This window comes from Populus trichocarpa, chromosome 10 (assembly GCF_000002775.5).
Source record: "Populus trichocarpa isolate Nisqually-1 chromosome 10, P.trichocarpa_v4.1, whole genome shotgun sequence".
Taxonomy (NCBI): domain Eukaryota; kingdom Viridiplantae; phylum Streptophyta; class Magnoliopsida; order Malpighiales; family Salicaceae; genus Populus; species Populus trichocarpa.
This window is the reverse complement of record NC_037294.2, coordinates 21,728,961-21,743,466: the sequence shown is the minus strand read 5'-3', so window position 1 is coordinate 21,743,466 and position 14,506 is coordinate 21,728,961. Positions and strand designations below refer to the sequence as shown.

Below are 14,506 nucleotides of genomic sequence, written 5' to 3'. Positions count from 1 at the left end.
AGTCCAGTAGCAGCAATGGTGAGAGCACCAGAGGCAATAGTACGTTTTTTTTATTTGTTTATCTTATCTTAAAGGTCAAAGACTGGTATTTTGGTTTGTGGGGCTTTTTGGAAATCATGAAAGAAGATGTTGATGCCTTCACTTTATGTACCTTATGCTAATAGAGTTCTGTTGATAGTGGTTCTGGATATTTTGTGGCTTTGCTTGTTATGATAAAAGAAAACGAAAGATTATTGCTGCAAGATCATATAAACGAAATAAATATTAGTGCTAGCTCATGAAAAACAAGAACATGCATGAAAACATGGAAAGTTCTACTGAAGCAGCCTGACACAGTTCTTGCTGAACGTCACCATATCCTAGATTGTCGAGATATAAACCCGATCCGATTTGATTTTGAGAATTCGTTTTGAAATTTATTATCCGAACAATAGTTAATAACAAGAATGATATTTTCATCAACTATGCGGACATAAATATATATAATATACCATAAAATTTTGAGTCGGGTATGGGTTAGGTTTCAAGTCTAGTAGGGTAGTATTCATTACTTGCCCGAAACCTAACTTTGTCCTTTAGGGTTTTATCCAAACCTGCCGCAGCGATCAATAACTATCCATGAAATATCTGTTTGGGCGGATATGGGCTCGGTTAAAACTGTGAACCCTGGTAGCAAACTTTGAGAATAGAACTAGGGTCGTAATCCAATCTATTTGCAATATTGTTTGAAACTAAGAATAGAACAAGGATACAGTGCCATGAACCTATGAAGAAAGGCAAACAAATGCTGACGCCAACTAAGCTCGAAGGAGGGCTAGTTTTTTTCCAGCAAAAGAGCCTTTATAATCGCTTCGCATGTCTCTGGGATGTAAGGGAACATGTGTCCAGAGCCAGATATCTCATGGTAGTTTATCCAGGGAAGTCTTTGGGTAATATATCGTTGCAAGCTAACAGGCACCATCTTATCTTCATCACCCTGCCATAGATGAACCGAGCCTTCATTGTCAGGAAAGGGATTTTCAAGATCCATGGGATCGAATTCCCACTTCCCAAACCCAATCATCATGTCTCGATGTATGGTTTCAAATTTTCCTTGCTGCATTGTTTGTGGCTGCATAAAATGAAAGGAGAGATTCCAAATCAGGCGGGAAGATTCATAAGCACTTCTAAGGATCAAGTAGCATGTGACCAATAATATTTCTTAGAGTAGAGTTAAATATCATTAATTTGTTGTTCTAAATCAATTTCTAACTGGATCTCTAGAACTTCTGGTTCGAAAAACTCTTCTGCTTCTAATATATCAAAAGGAAAATTGGAAGTTCTGCAGTGTCTTATCTTTCCACAAGCCAGTTCCAAAAAACAAAAGGTTCTAAGGCAGCCCCTGTAAAACTAGAATTCCGGCCAGTTACTGTTCTCTCCTGGTTAAAAGATCAAAGCCTCTCGGACTGGTTCTATGTACACTGCAAAAATTATGTATGCGATGATAACTTTCTCACTAGCAATATCTTCTTGCCTCCAGTTTCAGAGACACAAAATATGTCAGGATAAACTTGATTTATGGTTCATTTCCTTGTAATGTGGAAAGAGAGAAAGAAAACGAAGTACCATGTTCATTCTTCCATCTGTAACCATGGAAAGGAGTACTTCTAAATCCTGACGGGAGAAAACTTCAGGTTTACGGGCTGCAACTGCCGATGCAGGAAACCATTTCTGAGTGTTCCACCAATAGGTGAGCCATGGAGCATGGTGAGCAACACGCAATGTCCACTGGTCCTGAGGTAGCTGTAAGTAGTAGGCTTCTGTTGATAAGTTGGCAGGAAAGCCAGGCCACCAGTAGTTGACAACAGGCGCAATTAGTGTTGCTCCTGCTAGCCTGCAGCACCATGGGCACCGAGCTAAAAACATATAATAACTCCAAACAATGATACGAGCCAAAGCAGAAAAAGCCACCAATTGTTTACGTTGGGCACAAATTATCCAGCAGATTCTTGATGCTCCAATAAAAGAACTCTGGTCATTATTTTAGATAGCATGCTTTATTTTCTCACTTCTGATATATTTTTGAATTATTGGATGATGTTCATGCTTTATCCCAGATCTTAAACAGCAGGCAGAACATCCTCCAGATAAGCACAATTGTCGTCATAACAGCAAGAAAACAGTCTCACCTGTGAGGGATGTACTTGAGGCAGCCCCAGATCACTTGACCTCCCATAGAAAACCCCATGACATAAAATCTGGATCCAAATTCTAAATGATCCGCAAGCTCTTCTATATCTAAAGCTATACTCTCCGGAGTTCGCTTTGGATGTGGATCACTTTCTCCATAACCCGGCCGGTCGAAGGACACAAGGTGGAATCCCAGCTCCTCAACAACTTCCTGACAAACAAAAATGATACAATCTCTTGACTAATGGAACTTTAAAAGGGCTAAACACAAAGATTTAGAAATATTGGAATACCGGAGAGAGTTTTTCCACGCTCATTGTATTATGTCTCATAGAGGCAAAGCCATGAACATATATGATCTTATATTTGGCAGTTTCTCTAGAGACACCATGCTCCTTGTAGGCCAAATACCTCCCATCCCTCAATTTTATTCTAGGTGCTGTAATAGGCGGGCCGCCTGGGGTACCGCAAATCTTTGGAGGTGGAGGGTTGGTTGCCTGATATACCCATACCACCAACCCAAAAAGCAAAGCCGCTTTAATTTCCTTCTGCATCCCTGCAAAGATTAGAAGAAGAAAAAAATCCAGAGACTGTACTTAAAAACCAGAGAAAAATTTAGTCACGTTGATGACAGCCCAGAGAAATTTGATTGTTACAAAATTGACGATGAACTTCCATAATTTATCCCCAAGATTTTTCATTTTTCAAAGATCAAATCCACAAAAAAGTTTCACATTTTACCAACATTAACAGAGATCATAACACAGAGAAAATCAGGTTTGAATCAATCAAGAAAGGCTATGATTATAAATTTCTGAGAAATACAAGAAATTCTAAGAATCATATCCGGACCATTAATTTCACTGCTTCAAAAGAAAAGAAAAGGGCATGCTCAGCTTAAAACAAGTCGAACAAATATTATCTGCTTCCAGCATATATAGATTGAAGAAATGAGTCGGTCATTGCAAAGATCATCCAAATACTAGAAGGAACAAAAAATTTGGCATCTATTTGCTTTGTCAAGCAAAAACGTTACTGAATATTTATAAATTTCAAAGTGGAGATATATACCACACCAATAAACTTAAGTTGTTACTTATGAAGAACAGGAAGCAAAACAACGCAGTCCATGTCTGTTTTGTGTGTGGGAGAGAAAGAGAGGAGAGAACCTGCAAGAACCTGAAATGAAGTTCTACTGAATCAATCAAGAAAGGCTATGTTTATAAACGAGTCAAGGAGTTGTAATTTAATTAGTATTCATATTTATTCTCTAATTAAAAAGTTTTGAGTATAATTATTAAACTTATTTGTTGATCAAGTTATTATTGGTTTAAAATTTAATTTATAATGGATTTAGTTTTTAATCATATTAATAATTAATCTAATCAAAATCAAATAATACAATAAATTAACACATAATTTGATTAATCTGATCCAGATTAATTAACTCAATTCTATTTTTTTTTTATAAACTGAAGGTTTGATTTTTTTTTTTATAACAAAAAAAGAAAGCATAAAGGACATAATATATACAATAATTCATCCTGATGGTACTGTCACTTAACTGAAGGTGAGCCATCTCTGTCATTCAAATTTCAAAGCTGACGTAGAAAAAGAACAAAAAAGGTGCTGTCAGTGTTGCGGGCCCCACACTTTCTTACCAACCATTCTTACGTTAAGTTTGTGATGATTTTTAAAATATTTTTTTATTTAAAAATATATTAAAATAATATTATTTTATTTTAAAATTATTTTTGATGTTATTATATAAATCTCAAAAATTTAATTTGAAAAAAATCAATTTTTTTCAGAATATGCTTTTGAATATTTTTTTAACAAGAAACTTAAAAGTCAAGCCCATGACTTTCCATTTTAATTATATGTATTTGGCCGGTCTGAGATATCAAAATTTTAGCTTGTTTTAGATTATAATCGGAGTTATTTTTAAAATAATTTTGTTTGATAATATATTATAATAATAATTTTTGTTTATTAAAATTTATTTTTGATATTAGTATATCAAAACCATTCAATAATATAAAAAAATAATTTAAATTAAAAAAACAAATATTTTAAAAAAATATATAATTCAACTACGAAAATAAAACAGGTCTTTGTGACGCTGCAGTAGCTTTAAAAATAAATAAATAAATTTAAGTTTTTATTGTATTTTAAGATAAACTTAACATATGTTTTTTTTATAACCACATAATTATTTAAAAAACATATCCAAAAACAGAGTGGAAGACAATAAGTTGCTGTAGAATAAATGTAAAGTGGGGCTCTTCCTCCCTCAGACAAGGAGGTTTCAGTTGGGGTAATGAATTTTCAACAAAATAGACCTGCTCCAACGACCAAAATAGTTGCTCATCAATAATCAAAATCTTGTCCTTCAATCACAAGTTTAGAAGCCTAAATAACGAAGTATTAGTTGGGGTTTTTTTTTTTAAAAATATTTCTTCTTTAAAACAATGCAACAGGCTGGTAGGTGGTCATCCCCCTCAATAATGTACCATTTTAGAACCTATACATGGAAAAGTCACAGCTCTGAGACAGATATCAGGATGAGGCGATTGAATTCAACCCAATGAGAGGCTTCTACAATATGCATAAGCTAGGCCCTGCATGTTTGATTCAACCTAATGTAGAAACATGCCAGCAAACTCCTGAACATAGTTGTAGACTCTGAGACACTCACCCTTGAAGGATTCTCGAAAACCCTGTTGAATGAACAGCACAGGACGCACATTGCACTCTCACACATTCCATTTTAATGTCATGGAAGAAGAAGAAGAAGAAAACCTGATCGAGTTGTTGATTAGCTCTGACTCTGAAAGGAAATGAAATCCAATGGCTAACGGAGCAAGTGGAGTTGCGGTGGTTGATTGGTGCTGGATTTGACTTGCTTCATGAGAATGAAGAGTAGGAACATGCCATTGTGAGGAGTAGCGATGGTTCGTTTCCACACAAGCTTGTTGAAGTAAAAAAAGACCTTCGTTAAGAATACAACAATCACCATTCATCTTGAACCATATATATGCACCACATTTCATCATTAATCTTCTTCATAAGCTGTTCATAATCCTCTGCTTATGCAGGTATCTCCTTTTGTTTTGCTATTGTCACTTGATGACACGAATCTGATGTATCTATTGAGTAGATAATGTGGGGACTTGATAAAAAGCATTGCGGTGCTTGAACTTTAAACTTTCTGTAGCTCCTTTGCTGTGCAGCCATAATAGGAGAAGGCCTTGATAATTAATAAAAGCTGAATTCTATACCATATATCAAGAAGAAACTTTAGATTCCAGTTAGTACTGTGAGGAAAGGAAAAATTGGAAATTGCAGCATGGCACTACCATCTGGTTTTCTTGTTATGGAACTTTCATGGGCTAACTATTTAGATAGCTGCTCTCCTTTTGTGCAAAAGTGCAAGAGCATCAATCTGCCACAATAGCAAGTGTGTTGGTTTTTTTTATCATCGATCTGACTTCGATTCAAGATCATAATGATGCATCAATTGAATGATCTAATGCTGTATATTGAGTTCAGGGAGCTGATGCACATGCACTGACCAAGTTTCAGGCAATGAAACAGATTGTTGGATGCCTGGCTCATTATAAAGTTGCTAAAGGGGCTATCAAGCTTGCTATTCGGCAGTCTTTTCTTGGTATAATTTAGTTGGCAGTTTTTTATTTTATTACATTATATTCTTCTGTTTCTAGTGCTTCTTTTCTGCAATCAGTTTTGTTGACGGAAATTTTAAGATTTCTTTTGGAATCTTCTGTATCTGCAGTATCTACTGACATGGCTCCTGGAGTACACCCAGATTTTATGGAAAAGCATGGAGAAAACCAATGGTCTGAAATGCAACAGGACTTGTTATCAATCTCTCTCTTTTTTGGTTGCAGTGTAAGAGAGAGAGATGCGCAAAGGAAGATATATAGACATTACGTACAAGTATTTCAAGGTATCCTATCATAACTTTTCAAGCATGGACAAGAAGCTGCAGGTAGATTAAGCTGTGTGTTTAGGCTCACCCTAGACACAACTTTGGTGTAAAAGAGAGACCAGAAGATTTCATTTATCAATCATCAAATATATCTTCACAAGTACATTTTTTCCTCTAAAAATAAAGACTGGCTAGAGTTTCAACATGTAACTAGGCACTCCATGCTCTGCACACAACGAACAAAGGGGGAGAAAAGGGAGGGGGCGTTACTGAATTAAGACATCCACGAATCAGGGCTTGTCAGAATTAACGGGATTTGTTGTAGAACTGGAGCTTGCCTTGGAGAGTTTCTGCTTCAGCTCTGACAACAGTGCCTGATTCTCTTGGTTTAGCCGCTGAGCTTTCTTCCTTAGCATCTCATTCTGTTGGATTATATAACAGTTCTGCAAGTATAGCTGCGAGTTTAGCTTTTCCATCTTGAACACGTGCTATTACACCTGAAAATACTACAAAAACACAGATTATTAGCAAAGATGGTGCCCAACTATATACAAATTGTTATGAGACAAGGAGTTGGGAATTTAATTCGTGTACCTAGAAGTCTACTTGATAAACCTACCTGTGTATGCCTTATTAGGAAAAGAATCTAAGATTAGGAGCGTACAAGAGAGAGGGATGATTATACGTATCATTCCAGAAGTGTACATGTATATATACACACACACACATACCACGGGGGGTTACTCAAGACAAAACAAGGGATTTGAAGACAGCATGGTTCACCCAAAACAGCAGACACCCCATCTGCAAAGCCCTCATGCCTGCCTTTTCCACGTAGAATAACTTGATTATACGTGTGTCTTTAACCGTCTATAGCTCATGGGATCTTCACTGGCATATTCAAAAGAAAGAGGGTCTTGTTGATTTTGTTAGAGCAACGCACGTAAAAGGAATGTGTCTGGTAAACATGATGCACGAAAAAGTGAAATTTGTGTACCAGTGGAAGCAACTTATAAGAAGAGGTGTTTAAATCTACATGCGTTGGCCTGTATTAGTATCCCTGGTTTAGAAACAACAAAGATTCGAGGGAAATTTCTCGTGAATACATCAGCTGAAGTAGATGGATTACCTAAACTCCATCGAACTAAACTCTGTCGAGGTTTCTCGTGAACGACATTGATGCAAATAGACATTAATTACTTGAAATTAAATTTAGAAAAGAATTTAATCTCGATACATGAGAATTTACGAGGATTGGGAAGAAAAGCTGATAATGCTTAGGGAACAAGATGAGAAAAGGGTGTTTTTAGTACGGAGCTAAGGCGTGTGGTCTGAGGGTGAGCACGGGAGGCGGCTGAAGTAGGGAAGGAAGGTTTTGAGATTCATGTGACAGCAAGCTGGCAGAAGGAAAGCAATTATCTGAATGGCATGTCTAATGATTGCGGCTTAACTGTCTAGCTTTGGCCAAATATGTCTGTCCCCTTGTCCACATCTTGTTCTTTTTTTCAACATCCTGTGCGCCAAAACACAGTCACATCCTGTGGTTGTGACATCATGCATGCCAAGAAATTGTTTGTTTTTTTGATTTTTTTTGTTTAAAATTAGTTTTTAATGTTTTTTTTAATTGTTTTGAAATGATGATGTAAAAAATAAATGTTTTAAAACAAAAAATTATATTATTTTTATGTATTTCCAAGAAAAAAATACTTTTAAAAATAACCACTATTACAAAATCAAACAAACTTTCAATCTCATTTAGTTATTAGTGTTTATTATATGGTTTTATATGACTTCTCCACTAAAAACTATCTCTTGAAAGCTGAATCTTAGTTAAGAAGTTATTAGTGTTTATTATATGGTTTTATATGACTTCTCCACTAAAAACTATCTCTTGAAAGCTGAATCTTAGTTAAGAAAAAGCTAGCTATCATTTATAATTTTTTTTAAACATGTAATTAAATCGTAGTCCCAAAAGCAACCTTAATCTCTCCACTCTCAAAACTAAAAAAAAAATAAAAAATTACAAAAACTCTTCTATAATTTGATATGAATTTCACTTTTCACATTACTTTTATGAATTAGTTTATATAGTCTGACAATGCATTTTGTTTAATCTAAGATATAAAGATGTAAAATGTAATTTATAAAAGTATGAAAATAAAATAAAACTAATATACTCTGTTTCTAACAGATTTGCTATAAACATGTCATAACATAACTATTAAAAAAAAAGTGAAAATATGAAAACCTAAATCCTAATACAAAAACTTTCAAAAAATCAATTTTATAGATGAATCCTTGCCATTATATAACTAGCTCTTATAATAATAATAATAATAATATTAAGTTGATCCAAATCCATTAAATGCATAGTTATCAAACAGGCTAATAGCTTGAGTCACTGGATCATGAAATTAAATTGCTTTTATTTAAATAAAATAATATTTTATTTTAGTGTTTTTTTATACAAAAAACTCAAATGATATTGTTTATCTAGTCGTATCTCACTCGTGTTTAACTAGATGAATCAGATACACATTTAACTAGGTTAATTTTTAAAACAATTTGAAAAAAAAATACACTTGACCCGTGCAAAGCACTTTTAAGAGGTTACTAGGCAAGTCTAATAATCATTGATTAAAAACACCACATCCATTAAATACACTTGTTACGTTAACGACCGTTATTTTAAACGGTGAGACAAACTATTACCAGCCTGTTCATTCATGGGTGGTGGTTACGGAGATAAGGCTCCAAAGGAAGACCCCTTCAGATGAGAGAGGAGAGGAGAAATAGATGCAAATCGTTGGCGTAGGCCCATTTTTTTCATCCAACCATTAGAAGACCACAGCTGCGGACAGTCCGAACTATGGCAGCCAGGCATTTGCGATCCTGACAATCCACACTCCACAAGATTCAAGCATGGTGAATCCTACCGATCACGGGTGCGCTTGGTTCGCACAGAAAGACCAGATCGCAACTGATGAACAGCTGCATTAATGGTCTACAAAACTGTCACCATCTTTCCCCGTCCCCGAGGGTGGCTAAGCACACGTGCCATGATCAGCGGGCATAAAATTTTGAATGGGAGAATAGTCGATCAACAAGCTTACAATCCTTCCACATTCTGATGGGTGCATCAGTGCCTGCACATTTCCAGCATGGTAGAAGCATATAAGATTGCTGGGCAAACACTCAAAGACATCCAGAACGAATGCAAATTTTTGGTACACGAGAATAAAACATGCAAGGAAGCAGGAATAGATTACAAATAACTTCACCCATCATAGATAGCAATCAAAGATGCTGTTACAGTTCAAAAAGATCTGTTCCTATAATACATGAAGCGAATTGCTTCATTATTCCTGCAAGTCAAGTGTACAGAACAGTCAGGCGTAATCAGAGTTCTCTAAGGGGGCAAGCCGCGACAAGCCAAAAACATGCCAACTCTGATAGAAAAATGTCCTTCAAGCACATCCCCTTTGGCCCATATGGTCTGTAGGGATGAGGAAAGCAAATTAATTTATCTTTTATTAAAAGATGTAGACAAGTCTAAAAGATAAACAACATGAGCAACATAACAAAGGGATGTACCTTCAATTAGACTGAGCGCGCACATCCACAACTCCGACAATTCTTCTTCCTAATTTGATTCTTCATCATCATCAGTGACGAAACAGAGCTCCTGTCCAGTAATACTAGTTGATCTGCCAAGCCCTTGAGCTTCTTCATCCTTCACCACATGGAAGAAGCCTCAAGCAAAACCGAAACTGGTGGAATGGATCGCTGGGATGTTCATGAGAAGTATTGCCCGCTCCAATCCAGCTCGGTTCTCTATGCCTGCACTCCTGCCAATTCAGATATGATGAGCAGCTGTATCAGCTCATCAATATTTCAAACTAAAGTTCTGGCTGGCAGGGTGCAGGCATGGCCCAAGCCCCTCAACGGGGCCGGGCTAAACCAAAACTTGCATCAGGTTGCTGTTGATGAGACTGTACAAGCACATAAATGGTAAAAGGAAATCAATACCATAACCAAAATCAAACAATTGAAAACAGAAGCTGCACTAATCACATTCAATGCAAGTCACCAAACCAATTTTACTTTTTGAGACATATTTATCATTAATGATACAAACTTCCCCCACTTTCTTTCTTTGGGAGGGAAGAGAGGATATTTCAGGCACCCTGCATAAGTTGCAGTAGGCATCTTTTTGGTCAAACAGGATGATCAGAAATATCACAAGTAATGGAAAATAGGGAAATTATTAGGTGAACCTGGTCCATCACTGACCAACCAATTGTGAGGGACATATATCTAGCCATATCAAGAAACAAAATAGTTTTTCTCTCCTCTTAATAAAAAAATCTTTTTTTTTTAAATAGCCATGGTTATTGTTTGTTTATTTTAAAGTTGATGACCTGGCTAAATAGAATGATAAGTCCTTTCAATTGGTTGGCCCACAGTTTCAAGTAGTGACCTAGTATCACGCTGTAATTTCTCTTGAAAATACTATCAATGAGTAGAAAGTTGAATGTTGGGAGCCTAAGATCATCAAACTTGAGAAATATCTTACAAGTTCGATGATAAATATTCCTCTTACTATTGTACTGAAAAACACCTTTCATAGAAAAAAGAAAAGATTACTTCAATTAATGGCAGGGAAATAAAGCCACCCTAACTGGCACACCTGTGAAAAAGGCTGAACATGTTCATGGGGATGGATAAAAGGCATTCCTGGGTGTTGACATGGATACTGAGAGGAATGCAGATAAATGGCAGATGCAGAACGTGCACCAACATGATTCGGATTAAATGGTGGTATATGAGTATCAGGATGACCATATCCAATCCCTGCAGGGGTTGATGGTGCAACCCAGGGTCCTGGTACATGTTGAGGGTGAGGCCGAGGTTGCTGTTCTGTAGATATCTGAGGCCTGTGGGCGGACCCAAGTTGTGGAAATTCAGTGTTGTAATTCAGTGCAGGAGTGTACATAGGCTGAATGGCATAAGGTCCTCCCCCATTGAATCCAAAACCAGGATCAAATCTTTGCATATACCTGCAAGAACATTTCATCATAATTTTGCTCTACTCAACAAAGACAGATCAAGTTCATTGCTGTAGTAAGCTAATCAACTTCGCAAGAACAATAAATTCGTTTTCAGACTAGACACAGTAATTTCCAACCTCCAACTGTGGGCACTCAGGTTACTGACTTGAGCTACAAGGGATATAAACACACTTGATGCTAAAAATGTATATGTTATTAGGTATCCCTTGCTCTCATTTACAGTACCACAGTTGGATTAGCTAGCTATCCTCATTTTAATTGGCCACAAGCCACTAATTCTATCAAAACATTGCAAAGGGTGAAACTCCCATCAAACAGCAAACAGAAAACAATCAACAGACACTGAGCATTTAAACATGGAAAAGAAAAGGAAAATTCAACCTACCACAGAAGTTATAAAGCCAAAATTAGTGAAGAGATGGCACATCTAAATAAGTGCAATACCGATTAACTTTTTTGGAGAAACTAATCCACTGTCAAATTTTTGGCACAATTTGCAGCATTGTTTTACCCTCTTTGGACACGTACCTATGTCTCATCAATTTTCTATGTTCAAATGGTCTTTATTATTAATTTTTACCCTTTTTTTTCTTCACATTCCTTCCTTTTCTCATTTAGGTTTACGTATGAAGTTTAACAACCAGACTTGCAGAAAGAAAGTGGTGGACACCAACCCAGGGCCTCAAGCAAACAAAGTAACAGGTGCGGTGACAGATTCCTCGCCAAAGAAGAAGATTAAAAAATGCCACACTAAGAGGAATAGAACAGGATATGGGAACTTATCCCGACTAAATAAAGCAAACTAAGAGAGATGGCAGAAGAAAAGCAAGGACAGAATACCTGTCATAGCTTCGATCAAAGTCGGGGTCCTTACGCTCAACCTCACGGTCCCGAAAAATGGCCACTCTGTTGTTTGGTCTGTACCTACCAATTGGCTCCTTCTCCATCCTAGTCCTAGCTGATCTACCGCTGCTTGTGGATGATTCAATTAAACCCCGCCCAGAATTTAAATCAGAAATCGCTGGAGCAGATTTCTCTTCTGACTTTGATATGCCAAATGAACCATGCTGGGAACCATCCTGCAATCTTGGTTCACCTTCTGGTTTCCCAGTAGAACCACTGCTGGAACTGCTAGAGTTAAATATCCGTGCACGTGCCCTGTTGTACTCCTCTTTTCTTTCCTCCACACTTTTGGAACTATTTGACTTTGTGGAATTTGAATTTGAATTGTTGGCAGTTTGAGAGCGTTTCTGTGGTCTCTGCTTAATTGCAACCTTAATAACGTCACCATCTTCCGATGGCAAACTCAAGGGGATGTCAGCCAGGCGAATCAAGGGAAGGCTACAGTCAGAAGTTTTGCGGACAATAATTCTGGAACCAGAGCCATCAGGTAAACTATTGTCTAACAAAACCATTGATTGCAGTGAGTAATGCTGTGCCACACGATGTGCTGCTAGCCTTAAATATGAAGTAGGCAACTGCTGAAATTCTAATTGTTGTTGGTTTGGATCACGGATAAACTTTTCTACATCTTGTTCCATCCGCAAAACTGAATAGAAGATATACATGAATTTACTTGTATGAAAAAGCAGGATATATAAAATACTTAAATCACATAAAGAAAACAAAAACAATGTGAATGATGATAACTAGCAGGTCATCCCTACAGTTCTCATAATACTGATTTTTGCAAAAAGAGAAACTGGGAACTCATAAGATCATTATCAACTGCATCTAAAAAAATCTAAATTCCTGATAAAACCCAATTCAAAAAATAACTGCAGGCCCCAAATTTGGGCTGAAACCAACTTAACATTCTACTGAAAACCCCAGCCCATCTCCTCTGCACCCCTCCCTCCCAAAATAAAAATGGGACGGCAACAACAACAACAGACCAAAAATAAATAAATAATAATAAATAAATAAATACACAAACACACAGACCAAAAAAAAGCAGTCCGTAGGTCAGCCACGCCCCTTCTTACCAAGTCAAAACCAAGACTTCTTTTATTGAATCCAGTTTACTTGCTTTCCATTGCAAATACTCATAAATCTTTCCTACACGTCAGTTTGATTATTAAGAAAATCATCCACCCAAATCTCCTCTCTCAAGCAATCTGACTAAAACTACCTGAAAATTTCTAAGCACAAACGTCTCCAAGCTTTGTAGTAGAATATCTTCCCATTCTTATATCCCCGCCATCATCATACCTCTAGAAGCATTGCCCTCTTCAAAGGTACAACATACAATTTCCATCTCATCCATAATCATCCACAAGTGAAATTCACACATTAACCACGTTACAACCAGTAAAAAACACCATCACTCACGAAATACCCAGCAAAATCAACACCACCCCATCCATTAAAAACCAACTGCAGCTAAATCACCACCTAATTTAGCTAAATCACTCGCTACTCTACCCATTAACATGCATAAACAAAAAGAAAAATCTCACACAGCTCTCATACAAAACTAACGTATGAAACAATTAACACATGTTAATCAAAATTAGAGAAAAAAAAACTCACTTGAGAGCCGTTCGCGAGGGTTTTGCAAGGCCTCACGAAGAAACTGATCAACCTGATTGATAACATCATCGGTTACTTTCTCACCCGGACCGAGAGAACCCGAACCCGAACGAGCGAGCTGGTCTTGAGGCTGTTGCTTTTGCTGTTTAGAGTCTTTATTAAGCAACAAACGACTCATCGTCTCGTCCAAATCAGCCACCTCCCATGACTCGGGGGCTCCAAGATCATCCACCACCACAGAGCCCTCCATGACAACAACAAATAGACCCAAAAAGTGAGAGAGAGAGAGAGAGAGAAGTAACAATTGTTAGAGTTTGGGTGACTGGATTGTCAGAATCATCAAATTAGGGTTCGATTGGGAATCTATTAGGTTTTGTTTGGGAATCACTTGATTTCATGTGTGTTAGTGTTAGTGTTAGGGTTTGTGTTTTGGGGAATATTTTTGGACAGAATTTTTGATCGAGAAAGAGAGATAGATGATAGAGTTTGACGATTGCGTGTGATTTTAGTGCAAGCGACGTTATATTGTGGGTCACACGTGGCGTTTAGATATCGGTGAAGAGAATTTTACGTTGCGTGCGTTTACATGTTTTTATTTATATTTAACTATTTCCAACTATTTTCCATTAAAACCACACTTACAAAAATAACATATTTTCTTAAAAAAAATCTCATAAGAAATTAAATTAGTAGATTTCTAGTGCACCACTAGAAAGATGTTGATTCAAAGGGACTAAAATAGTAGATTTCAATAAACATAAGGATCAAACCACACCTCCAA

General features: G+C 36.8%; 2 protein-coding genes and 1 long non-coding RNA gene across 10 annotated transcripts; all 3 read right to left on the bottom strand.

The window, feature by feature from the left end:
- Positions 1–678: 678 nt before the first annotated feature.
- LOC7491626 (uncharacterized) lies at positions 679–3,459 on the bottom strand. Of its 4 annotated transcripts, none has more exons than XM_052456219.1 (5): positions 3,339–3,459; positions 2,463–2,725; positions 2,169–2,380; positions 1,606–1,873; positions 679–1,111 (listed from the first exon to the last, which is right to left on the bottom strand). In XM_052456219.1, the coding sequence occupies exons 2-5, from the start codon at positions 2,721–2,723 to the stop codon at positions 815–817; spliced, it is 1,038 nt and encodes a 345-aa protein (XP_052312179.1). In that variant the 5' UTR covers positions 2,724–2,725; positions 3,339–3,459; the 3' UTR covers positions 679–814. The 4 variants fall into 4 exon arrangements, with proteins under 4 accessions (XP_052312179.1, XP_052312178.1, XP_052312180.1 ...); XM_052456218.1 differs by having other exon boundaries at positions 3,241–3,401; XM_052456220.1 differs by having other exon boundaries at positions 3,246–3,383.
- Positions 3,460–6,221: 2,762 nt separating this feature from the next.
- LOC7491627 (uncharacterized) lies at positions 6,222–6,846 on the bottom strand. The gene is made up of 2 exons (XR_008060301.1): positions 6,716–6,846; positions 6,222–6,618 (listed from the first exon to the last, which is right to left on the bottom strand). It is a non-coding gene; the product is annotated as an uncharacterized LOC7491627 (long non-coding RNA).
- A 1,875-nt stretch (positions 6,847–8,721) lies between these two features.
- Positions 8,722–14,230, bottom strand: LOC18102778 (uncharacterized). Of its 5 annotated transcripts, none has more exons than XM_024609244.2 (6): positions 13,726–14,230; positions 12,034–12,742; positions 10,812–11,181; positions 9,716–10,113; positions 9,391–9,617; positions 8,722–9,267 (listed from the first exon to the last, which is right to left on the bottom strand). In XM_024609244.2, the coding sequence occupies exons 1-4, from the start codon at positions 13,973–13,975 to the stop codon at positions 10,063–10,065; spliced, it is 1,380 nt and encodes a 459-aa protein (XP_024465012.1). In that variant the 5' UTR covers positions 13,976–14,230; the 3' UTR covers positions 8,722–9,267; positions 9,391–9,617; positions 9,716–10,062. The 5 variants fall into 5 exon arrangements, with proteins under 5 accessions (XP_024465012.1, XP_024465013.1, XP_052312280.1 ...); XM_024609245.2 differs by having other exon boundaries at positions 9,403–9,617; XM_052456320.1 differs by having other exon boundaries at positions 9,391–9,486.
- Between the last annotated feature and the right edge of the window lie 276 nt (positions 14,231–14,506).